At 46.1% G+C, this 15,067-nt stretch overlaps 1 protein-coding gene across 1 annotated transcript in view; it reads right to left on the reverse strand.

Moving 5' to 3' along the window:
• Positions 1-15,067, reverse strand: part of CCDC64 (coiled-coil domain containing 64) — a 100,427-nt gene that overhangs the window by 7,766 nt on the left and 77,594 nt on the right. The window contains exons 5-6 of the mRNA XM_006865451.1: positions 5,228-5,407; positions 4,347-4,565 (exon numbers count right to left, since the gene is read on the reverse strand). Coding sequence (XP_006865513.1) covers positions 4,347-4,565; positions 5,228-5,407 — 399 coding nt within the window. The remainder of the gene's footprint in view (positions 1-4,346; positions 4,566-5,227; positions 5,408-15,067) is intronic.

Below are 15,067 nucleotides of genomic sequence, written 5' to 3' on the forward strand. Positions count from 1 at the left end.
AAAGCGCAGGCCTAAAGCCTGCCCGGGCCTGAGTACTACAGCTTTTGCGGCTGGAAGGAAAGGCCCATGACAGAGAAAGCCAGCTGGCCTCACACCCACGGAGCCCTCACGTGGACTCGGGGCAGCTGAAGGCCAGCCAGGGGTCTCGCCAGTTGAGAGAGGAACAAGGAAATGCCAACACCTATGTCAGTTTGAATCGCAAGGTCGGTGACACTTCACAGCAACACTGTAACAAGCTACAGATAAACTGCAAAAGAACTTTCTGCTTTGCTCTGGGAAAGGTCTAGCTTATCAACCAACCAACCGTCTGCCTTAGGAGAGGTGATGAGGGACTTAATCTCTTTTAAACTTGACATAAAAAGCTAAGACTGATTCACCTCCTGCAGGTGGTGGTGAGGCTCACAGGAAAGAAACAGTATCAGGCTGGTGGCTGTCTGTACCGAGCCTACTTGGGAGACAGAGTCTGGATTGTCTATGCATTCATTACTTCCACCCCCAGTCCACTTTCCCCCAAATAAGACAACAGTGTCAAAGAAACATCCTGAATGTATCCTGTCTCATTTAGCAACGATCTTAGCATCACTTAAGGCCAGGCCCGGTGCTCCCAGGTTTTGGAGAAAAAGACAAAGGGGACCTCAGTTTGTCTTCAGGATCTAGGGTCTAACTGGGAAACGGAAATGTGAGTGAGGGCACTTCATGGGGAAATTACGCCTGATGGGGAAGCTGGAAAGATGATAGGGTCACAACAGTGCAGCTGGGAGGGGTGGGCGTTCTGGAAAGAGAGATGATGGGAGACAAAGCCCAGGTGTGGAGAGGCAGGGTGACGTGCCAGCCCCTTTTAGAACCTTTGCTCATGCTGCTAATAGACAGCAGGTGTGGAGGGAAAGGAAGGCTGGCTGGTGAGAATGAAGCAGACGGAGCCAGCTACCTAGGGAGAGGCTTCCTGCTTATTGATAATGGAAAGCCAATGCAGAATTTACTAGAAGCGTTTTCTGATTTCAAGTCCTGCTTCAGGAGGGTCAATTAACATCATCTGGAGGGACCTGGATTGGTAGGGGGAAGGAAGAAGTGTTGGGAGTGATCACCAGAGCCAGGAATGGAAGCCGAACCAAGGACAGGGGGCTAAGAGAAGGGCAGGAAGGCCACTTCCCTAACCCCAGGGTTAGGGTTAGTTTACCGAGGAGGAGCCGTCAGGGAAGGACTTGACTGGGCCCATGGCTCTCCTTCTGTAGGAACTGGCTAGTCAGGCATGAAGGATGCAAATGGGGACCTTCCCCAGAACCGCTGCACACCTAGCCCTCACCCCCCACCCTCCAGAGACAAGGTGAGCTTGGGGAGCAGGGGGGGGGGGGGGCTTGCCACTGACACACAAGCTGTCACGAGTGGGGTGGGGGGTTCTACAGCAGAGGGCACGGAGCTGAGGGCTTTCACGTCTGCCTGTGGATTCAGCCTCAGACCGCCACTTGTCAGTTGAAAACTTTTGGTTACACTTCTGCGGGGCTGGCGTTGCCAGTTTTGTCAGCCCTGTGGCTCTACGTAATTGAATTCTGGTCTAGTTTCCAGGGGAGAGAAAAGCGCCCAGTCAGGTAGGGAGGCAGTAGGCTCAGAAGCTGGGACCGTGGCTCCACCTCATCTTGTCTGGGCCCCAAGGGTAGGGGGTGTGGGAGCCTGTCTTGTGCTGATCTTATGCCTCTCAGGGGCAGCTCAGGGTCAAGCACAGCTCTGCTGTGAGGGCTGCTATCCCTCTCATTTTGGAACTCAATCTTCACCCCTCCCTGCGGGCCGTTTTGGCTGAAAGGTTTTCTGCTTTGGCATTTGGTGAGCTTGGGTAGGAGGGAGACCACAGAGCCTGGATTTGTGACGAGTTTTCCTGGTGGAGATGCCCCCTAAACACCAGACTCTCAGAAACATGAGCCACAGTTAATGTTTCTGGAACGTGTAGTCTCATAAACCTGAGACGTAAAAAAGAAATGAAACACATCAGGTAGTATTAAAGAGCTGAGGAGTAGAAGTAGCTCTCAGATGTGTAAACAGACTGTAAAGTTAGTAACAGTTTAATTAACCCAACCTGCTCTTGTGTTTCATTCTTCCCACCTGGGCGATCTGGCTTACGGTCAGAAGAACAACCCATTCAACTTCCACCTGAGGTCTCAGGGTCTAGGAAGAGACTCCACTCTGGCTGCCCGATCCCACTCTACGGCTCCCTCACCAGAAGAGGACAACAGCCCATGCTTGTGGGTGGCCTCCCCCATTTCCTGATAGTTTCAGGGAGACTAATGGCTATGATCTAAAATCAGGGCAGGAGTTTATTTCTAGAAAAGTCTTTTACATTTGAGGAAAACGGACTGAAGTAAAAGCCTCACCCAAGTCCCACCTCTCGGAAATCTCATGAGCACGTTGAGGGCAGGGTTTCAAAGGCCTGTTGGGTGGTGTCCCAGCAGTAGGAGGGGATGTACCTGGCCCCAGTTGAAAGGAAGGGGCTTAGTCTCCTAGAACAGAGTCTAGAAGCCCCTGCTGGGTGGGGCTGCTCACAGGGACTTTACATCTTTTCAGACAGAACTCCAAACAAAGAAGGAACACAGAAACAGCCATGTGTTTTGCTAAAGCAGAAATACAGACCAATAGAGCTGGTGGCATTTGTTCCCTGGTTTGCAGCTGGGGAAGCACCTGCCCAGGGACTAACCAACTGACCCCTGGCTCTGTGGGCACACCGGCTACGGGTGTCCCTGCCCATTGTACTTTGGCCCGGAGGACTGGGTTCTTCTCCGGAAGCCGCTAAGCTCACTTCAAGATCAGGTCATGGGCCCTACAGGCTGCCAGAGGACAATTACGCCTCCCACTCACAAGCACGTCTGTCCCCTGCCCACGACTGAAGACGGGTGCTCACTTGACTGTGGAGTTGCTGCAGCTCTTCTAGGCTCTGCCTCAGTTTACCCCTCTCTCCCTCCATGAGTTCCCTTAGGGCTCTTGAGTCCTCACTGGTCTGCCGTATCTGTTCTTCTAAGGAGTCATCGTCAATTCTCCGGGAGCTCTGCCAGCCAGAGCCATGTGATGAGGGGAGAGATGAGGAGGGCGGGGGTGAGAGGAGAGGGGATGATGATGAGTTGGTGAAGGGGAGGGGACAGTGTGGAGGGGTGGAAAGATGGAGGAGAAAGAACAGGGGGATGGTGGAAGGGAGAGAGATACAGAGGGGAAGAAAGAAGATTAGGAGAGACAGCTTCTCTTGCTCTATTTCAGTGGGCAAACAACAGCACAACATTTTTCATCTTTTCACTTTTTTACATTTTTCGTCTTGTTTCAGGTTCCTGGGAAGGGAATGTCTGTTTGTAATGACACCCTCCGCTCTGGTCACTCTTTCCCACCAAGATGGCCCTCCATGGGCCCTGACCACACATCCCACAAATCAACACGGCATGCTCAGGTAAGACCAACATCCTATTACCTTACTTCACCTCACATGGGTAGAAAGATACAGCTATTCTATAGTTGAAACTACAAAAAATGAAACCTGAAGAGACACCATAGCCAGAGAGCTGGGAGTGTGAATAGAGAAGATACGGGACAAAAACCTGCCGTGAAGCTGAGAAATGTCTCCTTGTCCAGGAAGCTCACATGAACGTGAACAGCTCCCGCCTCTTCAGAAGGAGCCCCACCTGGAGTCCTAAGAGGCCCTCGAAGCTGTATGCAGCTTTCTGTAAAGCTCTTAGATTCTTTTGACCAAAGCTTCCAATCCTATGTAGGTTTGCCTATCCATAAACAACTCCAGCATCAAGACCAATAGTAACTTGCCATTTTTAACCCGGATACAAATTCCTAAGTCAAAGCTTCCCAGGAAATCTCTTGGCCTTGCGGTCTTTGTTGCTTACCCACAGCTGTAGAGAAAAGGACTACAGGTGTGCAAGAGGGCATGGGAGCCTTCTCTCCTGGAGCACCCAGCTCCCGTCTGGCCACCAGTATTCAATGCTCTCAGACAAGCGCTCAGGAGACATTCCCGATGATATTTTATAAGGCTCTGTGGGTTAATGCGCCAGAATGCAAAGCCGTTTGAACTGCAAGGTCGGCGGTTCAAGCTCACCATCTACTCGGAAACCCTATACAGGGTCGCTATAGGTCAGAACCGACTCAACGCCGCTTAACAACAACAGCAAAGGTTGCTGGTTCTAACTCACGAGCTGCTCCTTGGAAATCCTATACAGGGTAGCATTAGTTGGAACTGACTCGATGGCACTTAACAAGAAGTTGCACGATTAGCGATTAGCCTCACTTCCTGTTCTATCCCTAGCCACTTCCTGCTTACTACTAGCCGGTTCTTGGGTTATGTAAAGAGCTTGCGGACTGGCCCTTACCGTGGGCTCCATGCCATCCACGATGCTCTGGATCAGTCTCTTGAGCTCGCTGAGGGCAGTGCGCAAGCTACCGGCTGGCACGTCCTTGGCGGACGAGGTTTCTGAAGACTCATCCATTGAGGAGTCTGTGGACACCGCCGAGTCGGCACTGTCGTTTCCTCGAAGGTGTGAGCAGAGGTATCGAACCTGGCAGTAGGCTTCCCAGAGCTGCAGCCTCAGCTGTTGAGAGAAATGTGGCTGTGGATGGTGGGGTCTAGAGGAGACTGCCACCTGCTCATCTTTTTTGAGCATCTGAACCCAAGACACCAGTATGGGGATACCAGTTTTTGTCGTCGTTGATTTTAAATCACCTGTCCTAAGCAACACTGACACCTGTTTTGGGCACAGTGTGTCTATACCCACCCACTGTCATCCTTCTCCCAAGGAGTGGCTGGTGGGATTGAACTGCTAGCCTTATGGTTAGCAGCCCATGCCACCTGGGCTCCTTCACCTGTCCCTCTTCTCTTGCTCCTCTCACTCGACAGATAAAGCCCTTCTTTACATAAGCACAGTATCTTCTATAGGAATCAGAACGATGAGGGGAACGTGGAGCTATGGGTGGGCCACTGACTGGACACGATGGGCCATGAATGTTCTAGAACTTTGTCAGTACAACAAGTATGATACTGGTAAGAAGACTTTCTTTTGAGGAAATGGCATGGGTCTGTGCCTATGCCCCACTGTCCTTTGGCGATTCCACCCTTAATGTCTCAGACGACGTGGGTGTGGAAACAGAGGGCTTCAGGTTTGCCACTGGAATGGGAGGTAGAAAGGTTGCAGGGCTCTGGAGCCCGGGGCCCAGGGCCCTGTCCATGTCATGTGTAAGGTGATGGGGGTGGCACCTGTTCGCGTTCCTGTTCCAGCTCTTCGGCCTCCATGCTCTGCTCTATCTCCGACAGGAGGGAGGTGCTGGTGGCCGCAGAGCTCTGCAGACTCCTCTCCTCGGTCAGCTCCTCCACCTTCATGTGCAGCTGCCGGTAGGAGAGCCGCACCTCCTGAAGCTCCAGCTGGCTTTGATGCAGCTTTCAGTAGAGATGGAAAGGGAGGGCAGTCAGTATGGTCAACAAGTCCAGCACGGACACACAGAGGTGCTGGTGGCTCTACATCCCACCGGCAGTGCATAGAAGATGGTACAGAGGAAGAGAGGGGCCTGCTGATGAAAAGAGAACTAAAAGACGGGTCAGCCAACTGCACTGTGTGGGCCTATTGTAATAGGTATCTTCAGTAAAGCAGAAATATTCGAAAGATTTATGATATATGACTACTGACTATTTGATGGCATTAGGGAAATAATGTTAAAATAAAAACCAAAACCAAATACAAAGTTACAGACTTCTTTATGGGGCTGTTTTGTGACTTGCTTTTCTATTTGTGGATTGTCTCCATTGACAACCAAGATGACAATTCATCTTCAATTAAAGAGGCCAGTCATGATGTGACATGCCTGATTTTTCATGCTTACGATTTCGAATTGCAACTGTTCTTGCTTTCCCTCAATTTCATCATTTTAACATTTTAAAACTACTTCAATATCTGATAACAGCATCATCCACCTCAGTCATTAGTGTTGTTGTTTGTAAGTGTCAAGTTGGTACCAACCCATAATGACCCTGTATAGGGTTTCTGAGGAGCAGCTGGTGAGCTTGAACTGCCAATCTTGTGGTTCAAACCGACTTTGAAGTCCAGTGCATTAACCCACAGCGCCACACCAGGACTTCAAAGTCATTAGTATTCCTTAGCAAAAAAGGGATTGCACTTTTGGCTTGGTAATTACAATTAGCCTTTCAAAAATATAGTGAACTTATGATTTTTCCAGAGCTAAGTTAACACAGTGGTGCAGCAGGATAAGCACCTGACTGCTAACCAGAAGATCAGTGGTTTGAATCCACTGGCCACTTTTCTGGAGAAACACAAGGCTTTATACTCCCATAAAGATCCACAGCCTCGGAAACCAGGTACAGAGTCACTGTGAGTTGGAACTGACTTGATGGCACTTAAGAAGAAGAAGAAAATAATTTTGATTTTGTAGGTTTAATATTATTGTACCAATACTTTTGAAGTCCTTGAAAACCCACTGCCACTGAATTGATTCCAACTCATAGCCACCAGTAGGACAGGGTAGAACTGCCCCATGGGGTTTGCCAAAGTTGTGATCTTTACAGAAGCAGACTGCCACATCGTTCTCCTGCCGAATGGCTGGTGGGTTCAAACTGCCAGCCCTTCTGTAAGTAGCCAAGCACATAACTACTGCGCCACCAGGGTTCCTTCTCTTAGGTGTACTTGTCGTCGTTAAGCACCGTGGAGTCGGTTCTGACTCATAGCGACCCTGCACAGGGTTTCCGAGGCTGTAAATCTTTACGGGAGCAGAACGCCTCATCTTTCTCCCACGGAACCGCTGGTAGTTTTGAACCACTGACCTTGTGGTTGGCAACCCGACTCGTAACCACTACGCTACCAGAGCTCCTTTCTCTTAGGTGTAGACCCAACAGAAATAACTGCTTATGTGTACAAAAGCACCAACAGGATGCTCCTAGCAGCTTTATTCATAATAGCTTTGTATGGAAAACAAGCCAAATGCAAATAAAAATTAAATGATAAATAACCTGTGGCAGGAATACTACACAGTCACAAAACACAACACATTGTCACTACAAGACGTTTTTTATATTCTGGTCAGCACTATACCAGTGATGTGGAGTCCTGATGTGGTGCTGTGGGTTAATGTGCGGGACTGCAAAGCCGTTTGAACTGCAAGGTCGGTGGTTCAAGCTCACCGGCTGCTCCTGGGAAACCCTCTACAGGGTCCCAATGGGTTGGAACTGTCTTGACAACACTTAACAACATACCAGTGATGTGATGTGATGCTTTGGTCAGCACTACACAATGGGCTCCAGGTTAGCAGCAATTATGAGGATAGCTCAGAACTGGGCAGTGTTTTGTTTTGTTGTGCATGGGGGGTTGCTATGGGTTGGAGCAACCACCTACCATTGAAATTCATCCCCCGTTGAATTTCACAGGTATAATGTTGGTTGAAACAAAATATACGTGTGACTGTGTGTACAGGAAGTTCCCACACTTCATGGAGACAGAGGTGGACAGAAGTTTGCCTTGGAGGAAGTGGTCGGATATTTATGGGGAGGAGGGGAGTGCTGTGTATTTTCGCCTGAGGGGCAGTTACCCTGCAGCAACGCAGTCATAAATTTCACTGGCTGTCCACTTCAGACTTGGGTGCTTTGCTACATGTATGCTCTATTTTAATGGAAATGTCATTTAGAAAGGAGCTGGGGCTGGGATTAGGAACACCACGTGGGGGGGTGACAGGAAGTTTCTGAGCCCATGGGGAGAACAGTCTTGCCCCATTTCTGTGTTGCATCTCCCAGTGTCAAGATAAGGCCCAGACGTCCTCTGGTCCCTCACTCTCCAGATCAGGCACCTGAGCCATTGTGAAGCCGAACTGGACTCCTGACGGGCAGACCGCTGCTCTTTCTACTTCTGCACACGTGTTATTTGACTCATACAGCAGACACGCTGACTGTTCTAAAGCTCACTCAGGGAGAATTCCAAAGTTCCAAGTCCTCACGTTCTCTCATTATTTTCACTTGTCTAACCAAAGTCCTTCATCCTGTACACAAAGCGATTTGTTGTTTTTCACTCCTTTCTGAAAACTCACTCACTCACTCACTCACTGCTACCGAGTCGCTTTTGACTCATAGCCACCCTGCACGGGGGGTTCTGAGACTGAGTCTTTACAGGAGCACAAAGCCTCATCTTCTCCTAATAAGCAGCTGGTGAGTTTGAACTGCTGACCTTGTGGCTAGCAGTCTAGTGCTTGTCCTACAGCACCACCAAGGCTCCTTTATGAAAACTGGGAAGAGCGAATTAATGTAGAAACATTCCTTTTAAAATTGATTTCATCCTATAAATTGAGTGTTATGTACAAGGGGGCTTAGAAAAAGTCATGGCAAAATGGAATGAATTTTAAGAGAACGTGATTTTGCCATGAACTTTTGAAAACTTCCATGTATATTGTACACGCTTCAGACTTTTCCCGTAGACTGTCTAACTTGATTTTTTTTTAAATTTTATTTTGTTGTTGAGAATATTCACAGCAAAACATACAGCAATTCAACAGTTTCAGCACGCACCATTTAGTGATATGGATCCCAGTCTCTGATTCGGCAATCATTCTCACCCTCCTTTTCAGTGTTCCTTCCCTATTACCATCAATTCATGCCCCACCCCAAGGTTCACATTTAGTCTTTCAAATTGCCATTGTCAATTTCATCCCATATAGACCGTTCTTAGGAGTCCTGCTATTATGCTGTAGGATAAGCACTGGACTACAACATCAGTTTGAACTGTAAGGTTGGTGGTTAAAATCCACCAGCTGCTCCTTGGAAACCCTATATAGGGTCACGGTAAATTAGACTTGACTCCACATCACTTAAAAACAACGAAAGACGTTTCTTAAAGGAGCATAATGCTCAAGGCTGTCTTTTTTTAACGAATGAAGCTGAATAATTATTTGGTTTTAAGAAGACTTCAGGGGATGCTTTTGGTTTGAGGTTTAAAGAAGTTCTCAGGGCCATAGTTTCAGGAGTTCACCCAGACTCTGGCTCCACAAAGTTTGGAATCCATGAGATTTTGAAATTCTTGGCCACATTTTCCACCTTTTGATTAAGATTTTTCTATGCAATCTTCGATCAAAATGTTCAGTAATAGTGCCGGGCACCATCGAGTTCTGATCTCTTGGCAAAGGAGGAGATTGACCATGGAGTCACTTGGCCTCAGGGTCCATGTCCTCTTCCTGTCACTGACTCTCTTTCATCTGTTGTTCCAGGTGGAGAGAGATCAATTACTGTGTCTTGGAATACTACCTGCAAGCTTTTAAGACCCAGGCACTATGTAACAAACTAGCAGGCAGGACAGAAGTTCTGAACACATTATAGACCAATTAATTGGCAAGTTCTATGAAAACTATGACCCTAAACCCTGAACCAAGGAACCACATCCCATGAGGTTTTGCCTCAGCAGCTGTCTGCATACTCTCTCTCTCTTTTTTTTTTGGTCATTATTGCAAATATATCTATCACACATTTTTTTCCCCTTCATCTTCCATATCTTGTCATTTTCTCTAGATTCACTTTCAAAAACGTTCTTCTCGATTTCTCTTTTCAGAACTTTTTTTTTTTGAATTCGGGTTTACAGAGCAGATCATCAGTTTTACATCCAACGAATAATGTGGCATCACTTTTCCCACTTCCTGCGTTTCTTATTTCCATTCCCTCCTCCTTCCCAACCCTTCCTGAGCTTTGTCATTGGGTAAATGTGGCCTGGGTGATCTTGAATAGTTGCCCATTCTATGTTTTCTTAAGTGCTGTGGAGTCAGTTCTGAATCACAGCAACCCTATACAGGATTTCCAAGGCTTTTTAAATTGTTGTAGTAGCAGAAAGCCTCATCTTTCTCCCACAGCACGGCTGGTGGGCTCAAACCTCTGACCTTGTGGTTCACAGTACAGTGCTTATTGTATGGAGCACCACCACACTCCCATGATATGAACACCTCACTAGTATTGCTGTCTTCCGCCCCTCCAGCCCTGCTGCCTACATATCTATCGCTTTGCTGAAAATGGGGTCATGGGGGTTAGTTTAGTTCTAGAGCTAAAGGGGACCAAGGGCCACAGTCTTAGGGTTCCATCTGTCTTTATCTGACCGGTAAGCCTGGTGTTTTTTTATGATTTTGAGTTTTGTTCCACATATTACCCCCTTCTTCTATCCAGGATCTTCTAATGCGATCCCATCTAGTTTTGGTCGTAGGGTCGTGGGGACAGTCTGTCCCACAGTGTTTGCCAATTCAGCCTTTTAGAGGTGTACAGCTCATTGTCAGCAATGGTAATAATTGGCTGTGTATCCTTGCCATTACTAGGATTTCCCTATCCCACTTGGGATTAACTCCTTCTCCCCTGCTTCCTGCCCCTGGTAATCACTAATAAACTTCGGTCTCCATACATCTGCCTTTTAAAAATTTGTCTTTATATGTACGTGACGTCATACACTATTTGTCCTTTGGTGACTGATGTAATCCCACATAATGTCTTCAAGCTCTCCCCAAGGTGTAGCATGTACCAAAGGTTTATTTTTCCTGCCTGAGTAGTAGTCATCTTCCTGACTCTCTGTTTTCTAGTCTTCTGAGTTGCTTGCTTTAAAGTGACCTTTGGGGTTTTCTTATAATCTGACATTCTAGAGCTGACAGGGCCACAGAGATGGGCTAGTCTGACCATCCCAGGTTCCAGACAATAAAACTGAGGCCCCAAGAAGTGGGTGATGCCAATGGTGGAGAGGAGACAGCAGCCCTGGCAGCATGACTTGCAGACAGGTCTGCTCACCCCTCACTGTCTCTGCTTTGCCTTCTCTGTGTTCTCTACGACCCCTTCATTGTGGTGATGGCGGTGAGGCCCCTCTATGTGAGGCTATTTGCTGCTGAATATGAAGGGAGGACTCTGCCCAGCTACTGGATTATAACTATACCTGCTGGTAATACACAGACCCTAACTGTGGAAATTTCAATCAGTTTGCTAGTAATAATGCCAGGACCAGGCGGTAAGGGTGCACACGAGCACAACTTCACAATCTTTTACTGTGGACTGCCCCCACCCACTCTTTAAAAAAACATCAGATTGGATCAAAGGGGGACTTCCTGAGATTTAAGTTTAACCAGTTTATCTTTTATAAGATGGTATTTTTGAATTTCACCCTGTTCCATTAAGAAGAATGGACCCTGTGTTGGCTTGTCCACACTCTCGGCCACGTGAACGCTGGGCACCTGCAGAGATGGAGGGACTGTGAGGTGGCTGGCAGTTCCTTGGAACTCTGCAGCGCTCAGAATTGGAACGAGCTGTCTGGCAGGGCGTTTAGCCAATCATCTACACACCCTGGAAGCCTTACCTCTGCCAGTAATACTGGGCCATGGTTGACTAATGGCCCCGGTGGGCTGGCTGAGCCCTAACTAGTAAGGACTTGGAGTCTGACTGCTCAGAGAGAGTAAAAGGGATTGGCGACCCTGCTCCCCGTGGTTCCTGCAGATCAGCAATACCTGCTGGTCCATGGGAACTTCTCCAGCTCTAGTCCTGAGGAAATTCAGGAAGAAAAAAACAGACTGAAACAACAACAAAAAAGACATTCCTAGGAAGCATTTGGCACAGTGACAAACTGTTTGAAATTGATAAAATGCTTGGCAATGATTTTCTACACAACTCCACAGCTCAGCACGAGAAGCTCAGCTCAGACAAGTACAAGTTCTCACGCCTTGGACAAAATTAGTACAACTACTCATGTGCACGTGACAGTGGATAATTACAACAGCAAGAGAAGAAAAGGTCTATGCTCTCTGGTCAGTAATGGATTTACTAAACTAGATAGACAAGACACAGAAAACCAAACCAGAGGACAAGACTAGCTACCAGTATCAAAACCCCCAAAATAAGCAATGCCCTCCAATTTATGCAAGTCTTGGTGTGGTGCTGTGGGTTAATATGCTGGACTTCAAAGTCAGTTTGAACCACCAGGTTGGTGGTTCAAGCTCACCAGCTACTCATCGGAAACCTTATATAGGGTTGCTGTGGGTCAGAACTGACTCAACAGCACTTAACAACAACAACAATCCTGCTTATAACAAAGACCACCACTCGTCTGTCTGTGTCACTGTAGTGGCTGGCTTGTGTGTTGCTGTGATGCTGGAACACGTAGACATGGTCACCCATAGTGGAAAGGTTTCAGCTGAGTTTCCAGACTAAGACAGACTCGGAAGAAGGAGTAGCAGACAACTTCCAAATGTTCAGTCACTGAAGACCTTATGAACAGCAGTGAAATACTATCAAATCACACCAGAATACGGAATACTGACACACCATGACTAGCACAAGAATACTGTCAGATACAGAGCTGGAAGATGAGCCCCTCAGGTTGGAAAGCACTCAAAATACGACTGGGGAAGAGCTGCCGCCTCAAAATAGAGTTGGCCATGATGATGCGAATGGAGCACATCTTTCAAGACCTTCAGTTGCTGATGGGTTACAGCTCAAAATGAGGAAAAATGGTTGGAAACATCCATTAATACTTCTAACATGGAATGTATGAAGTGTGAATCCAGAAAAATTAGAAAATTTCAAAAATGAAAATGGTATGCATAAACAGTGATGCCTCTGAGTCGGTTCTGACTCACGGTGATCCTATATAGGGTTTCCAAGGCATCAGTGAGCTGAAATGGACTGGTATTGGCCATTTCGAATCTGTCAATCACATGGTTTACCACGCTGGGAATGAAAAATTGAAGAGGAATGGCATTGTATTCATCATCAAAAAGAACATTTCAAGATCTGTCTTGAAATACAATGCTGTCTGTGATAGGATTATATTCATGTGCCTACAAGGAAGACCAGTTAATACCACTATTACTCAAATTTATGCAACAACCACTCAAGCCAGTGAGGATGAGAATTCTACCAACTTCATCAGTCTGAAATTGATCAAACATGGAATGAAGATACAATTACTGGTGATTGGACTGCAAAGGTTAGAAACAAAGAGGAAGGATCAGTAGTTGGAAAATATGACCTTGATGATAGAAATGCTGGAAAAATATGACCTTGATGATAGAAATGCTGGAAATCGCATGATACAAGTTTACAAGACCAATGATTTCTTCATTGCAAATACCTTATTAAAACAACATAAGAGATGACTAGACACATGGACTTCATCAGATGGTATACACAGAAAAAAAACTGACTACATCTGTTGAAAGATAAAATGGAAAAGCTCCATATTATCAGCCAAAACAAACTATGGAAGACACCATTAATTGCTCATATGCATGGTCAGGCTGAAGCTGAAGAAAATTAAAACAAGTTCACAAGCGTCAAAACACGACCTTGAACATATCCCACCTGAATCAACAGATCATCTCAAGCAAAGATTTGATGCAATGGACACTAATAACCGAAAAAAAAAGAAGGGTTGAGGGATAGCACCAAGAACGTCATACAGGAAGAAAGCAAGTCATCAAGAAGATAAGGAAGAAAGTAAAGATCAAAATGGATGTCAGAAGAGATCTGACACTTGCTGTTCAGCATAGAGATGTTACAGCAAATGGAAGGAATGAGAAGGTAACAGAGCTGAACAGAAAATTTCAAAGGGCAGCTTGAGAAAACAGTCTAATAGTATTATGAAATGCGCGGAGATCTGGAGTTAGAAAACCAAAAGGGAACAGCACACTCAGCATTTCTCAAGCTGAAAAGAACTGAGGAAAACATTCAAGCCTCGGCTTACAATACTAAAGGATTCTTTGGGGTTAATACTGAATGATGCAAGAAGCATCAAAAGAAGATGGAAAGAATACACAGTCACTGTAACAAAATGAAATGGCTGGTGTTCAACCATTTGAAGAAGTAGCATATGATCAAGACTCTATAGTACTCAAGGAAGAAATCGACTGTGCACTGAAGGCATTGGCAAAGAACAAGGCTCTAGGAATTATGGATAACTTTTTACAGTACAAATTGAAATAGTTCAACAAACTGAGGTACGACTGGCGGCACTCACTCGATGCCAAGAAACTTGGAAAAGAGATCCATATTTGTGCCCATTCCAAAAAATAAATGACCCAACAGAATGTGGAAATCATTGGATTAATATCATTAATATCACATATAAGTAAAATTTTGCTACAGAAAATTGAAACACAGTTGCAACAGTACATTGACAGGGAGCTGCCAGAGATGCAAGCTGGATTCAGACGAGGACATGGAACAAGGGAATCACTGCTGACGTCGGAGGGATCTTGGCTGAAAGCAGAGACTATCAGAAAGATGTTTACCTGTGCTTTATTGATTATTCAAAGGCTTTTGACTGTGTAGAACATGACAAGCTATGGACAACACTGCAGAGAATTAGTATTCTAGAACACTTAATTGTGCTCACGAGGAACCTGTACGTAGACCAAGCAGCAGTCATTCGAATAGAACAAGTGGACACAGAATGATTTAGTATCAGGAAAGGTGTGTACCAGAGTTGCATTTTTGCACCATACTTGTTCAATTCGTATGCTGAGCAAATAAACGAGATTATGAAGAAGAACAGAGCGTTATGATTAGAGGAAGACTCATTAACAACCTGTGATAATGCAAATGATATGACCTTGTTTGCTGAAAGCAAAGAGGGCTTAAAATACTGATGATGATCAAAGACCACAGTCTTCGGTATATTTGCAAAAATCCTCATGACTGGACTACTAAATTAGATCATGATAAATGGAGAAAAAACTGAAGTTGTCAAAGAGTTCATTTTGCCCAGGATCGGGCAGTGTTTTGTCCTGCTGTGCATAAGGTCGCTCTGAGTCGGCACCGACTTGATGACACCTAACAGCAACGTAAGAGATGAAATCTGGCTGTCCTGGCTTCTAAGCAGCATTCTGGTTATACTTCTTCTGACACATTTGTTTGTTTTTCTGGAAATCAATGGGACCTGTAATAGTCTCCTCCAACACCACAGCTCAGATGCATTGATTCTTCTACAGTCTTCTTATTCATGACCCATGCATATGAGGTTACTGAAAATACCACGGCTTGGGTCAGGCGCACCTTTGACCTCAAACTGACATCTTTGCTTTTCAGCACTTTAAAAAG

Source organism: Chrysochloris asiatica, unplaced genomic scaffold, assembly GCF_000296735.1.
Source record: "Chrysochloris asiatica unplaced genomic scaffold, ChrAsi1.0 scaffold00078, whole genome shotgun sequence".
Lineage (NCBI taxonomy): Eukaryota > Metazoa > Chordata > Mammalia > Afrosoricida > Chrysochloridae > Chrysochloris > Chrysochloris asiatica.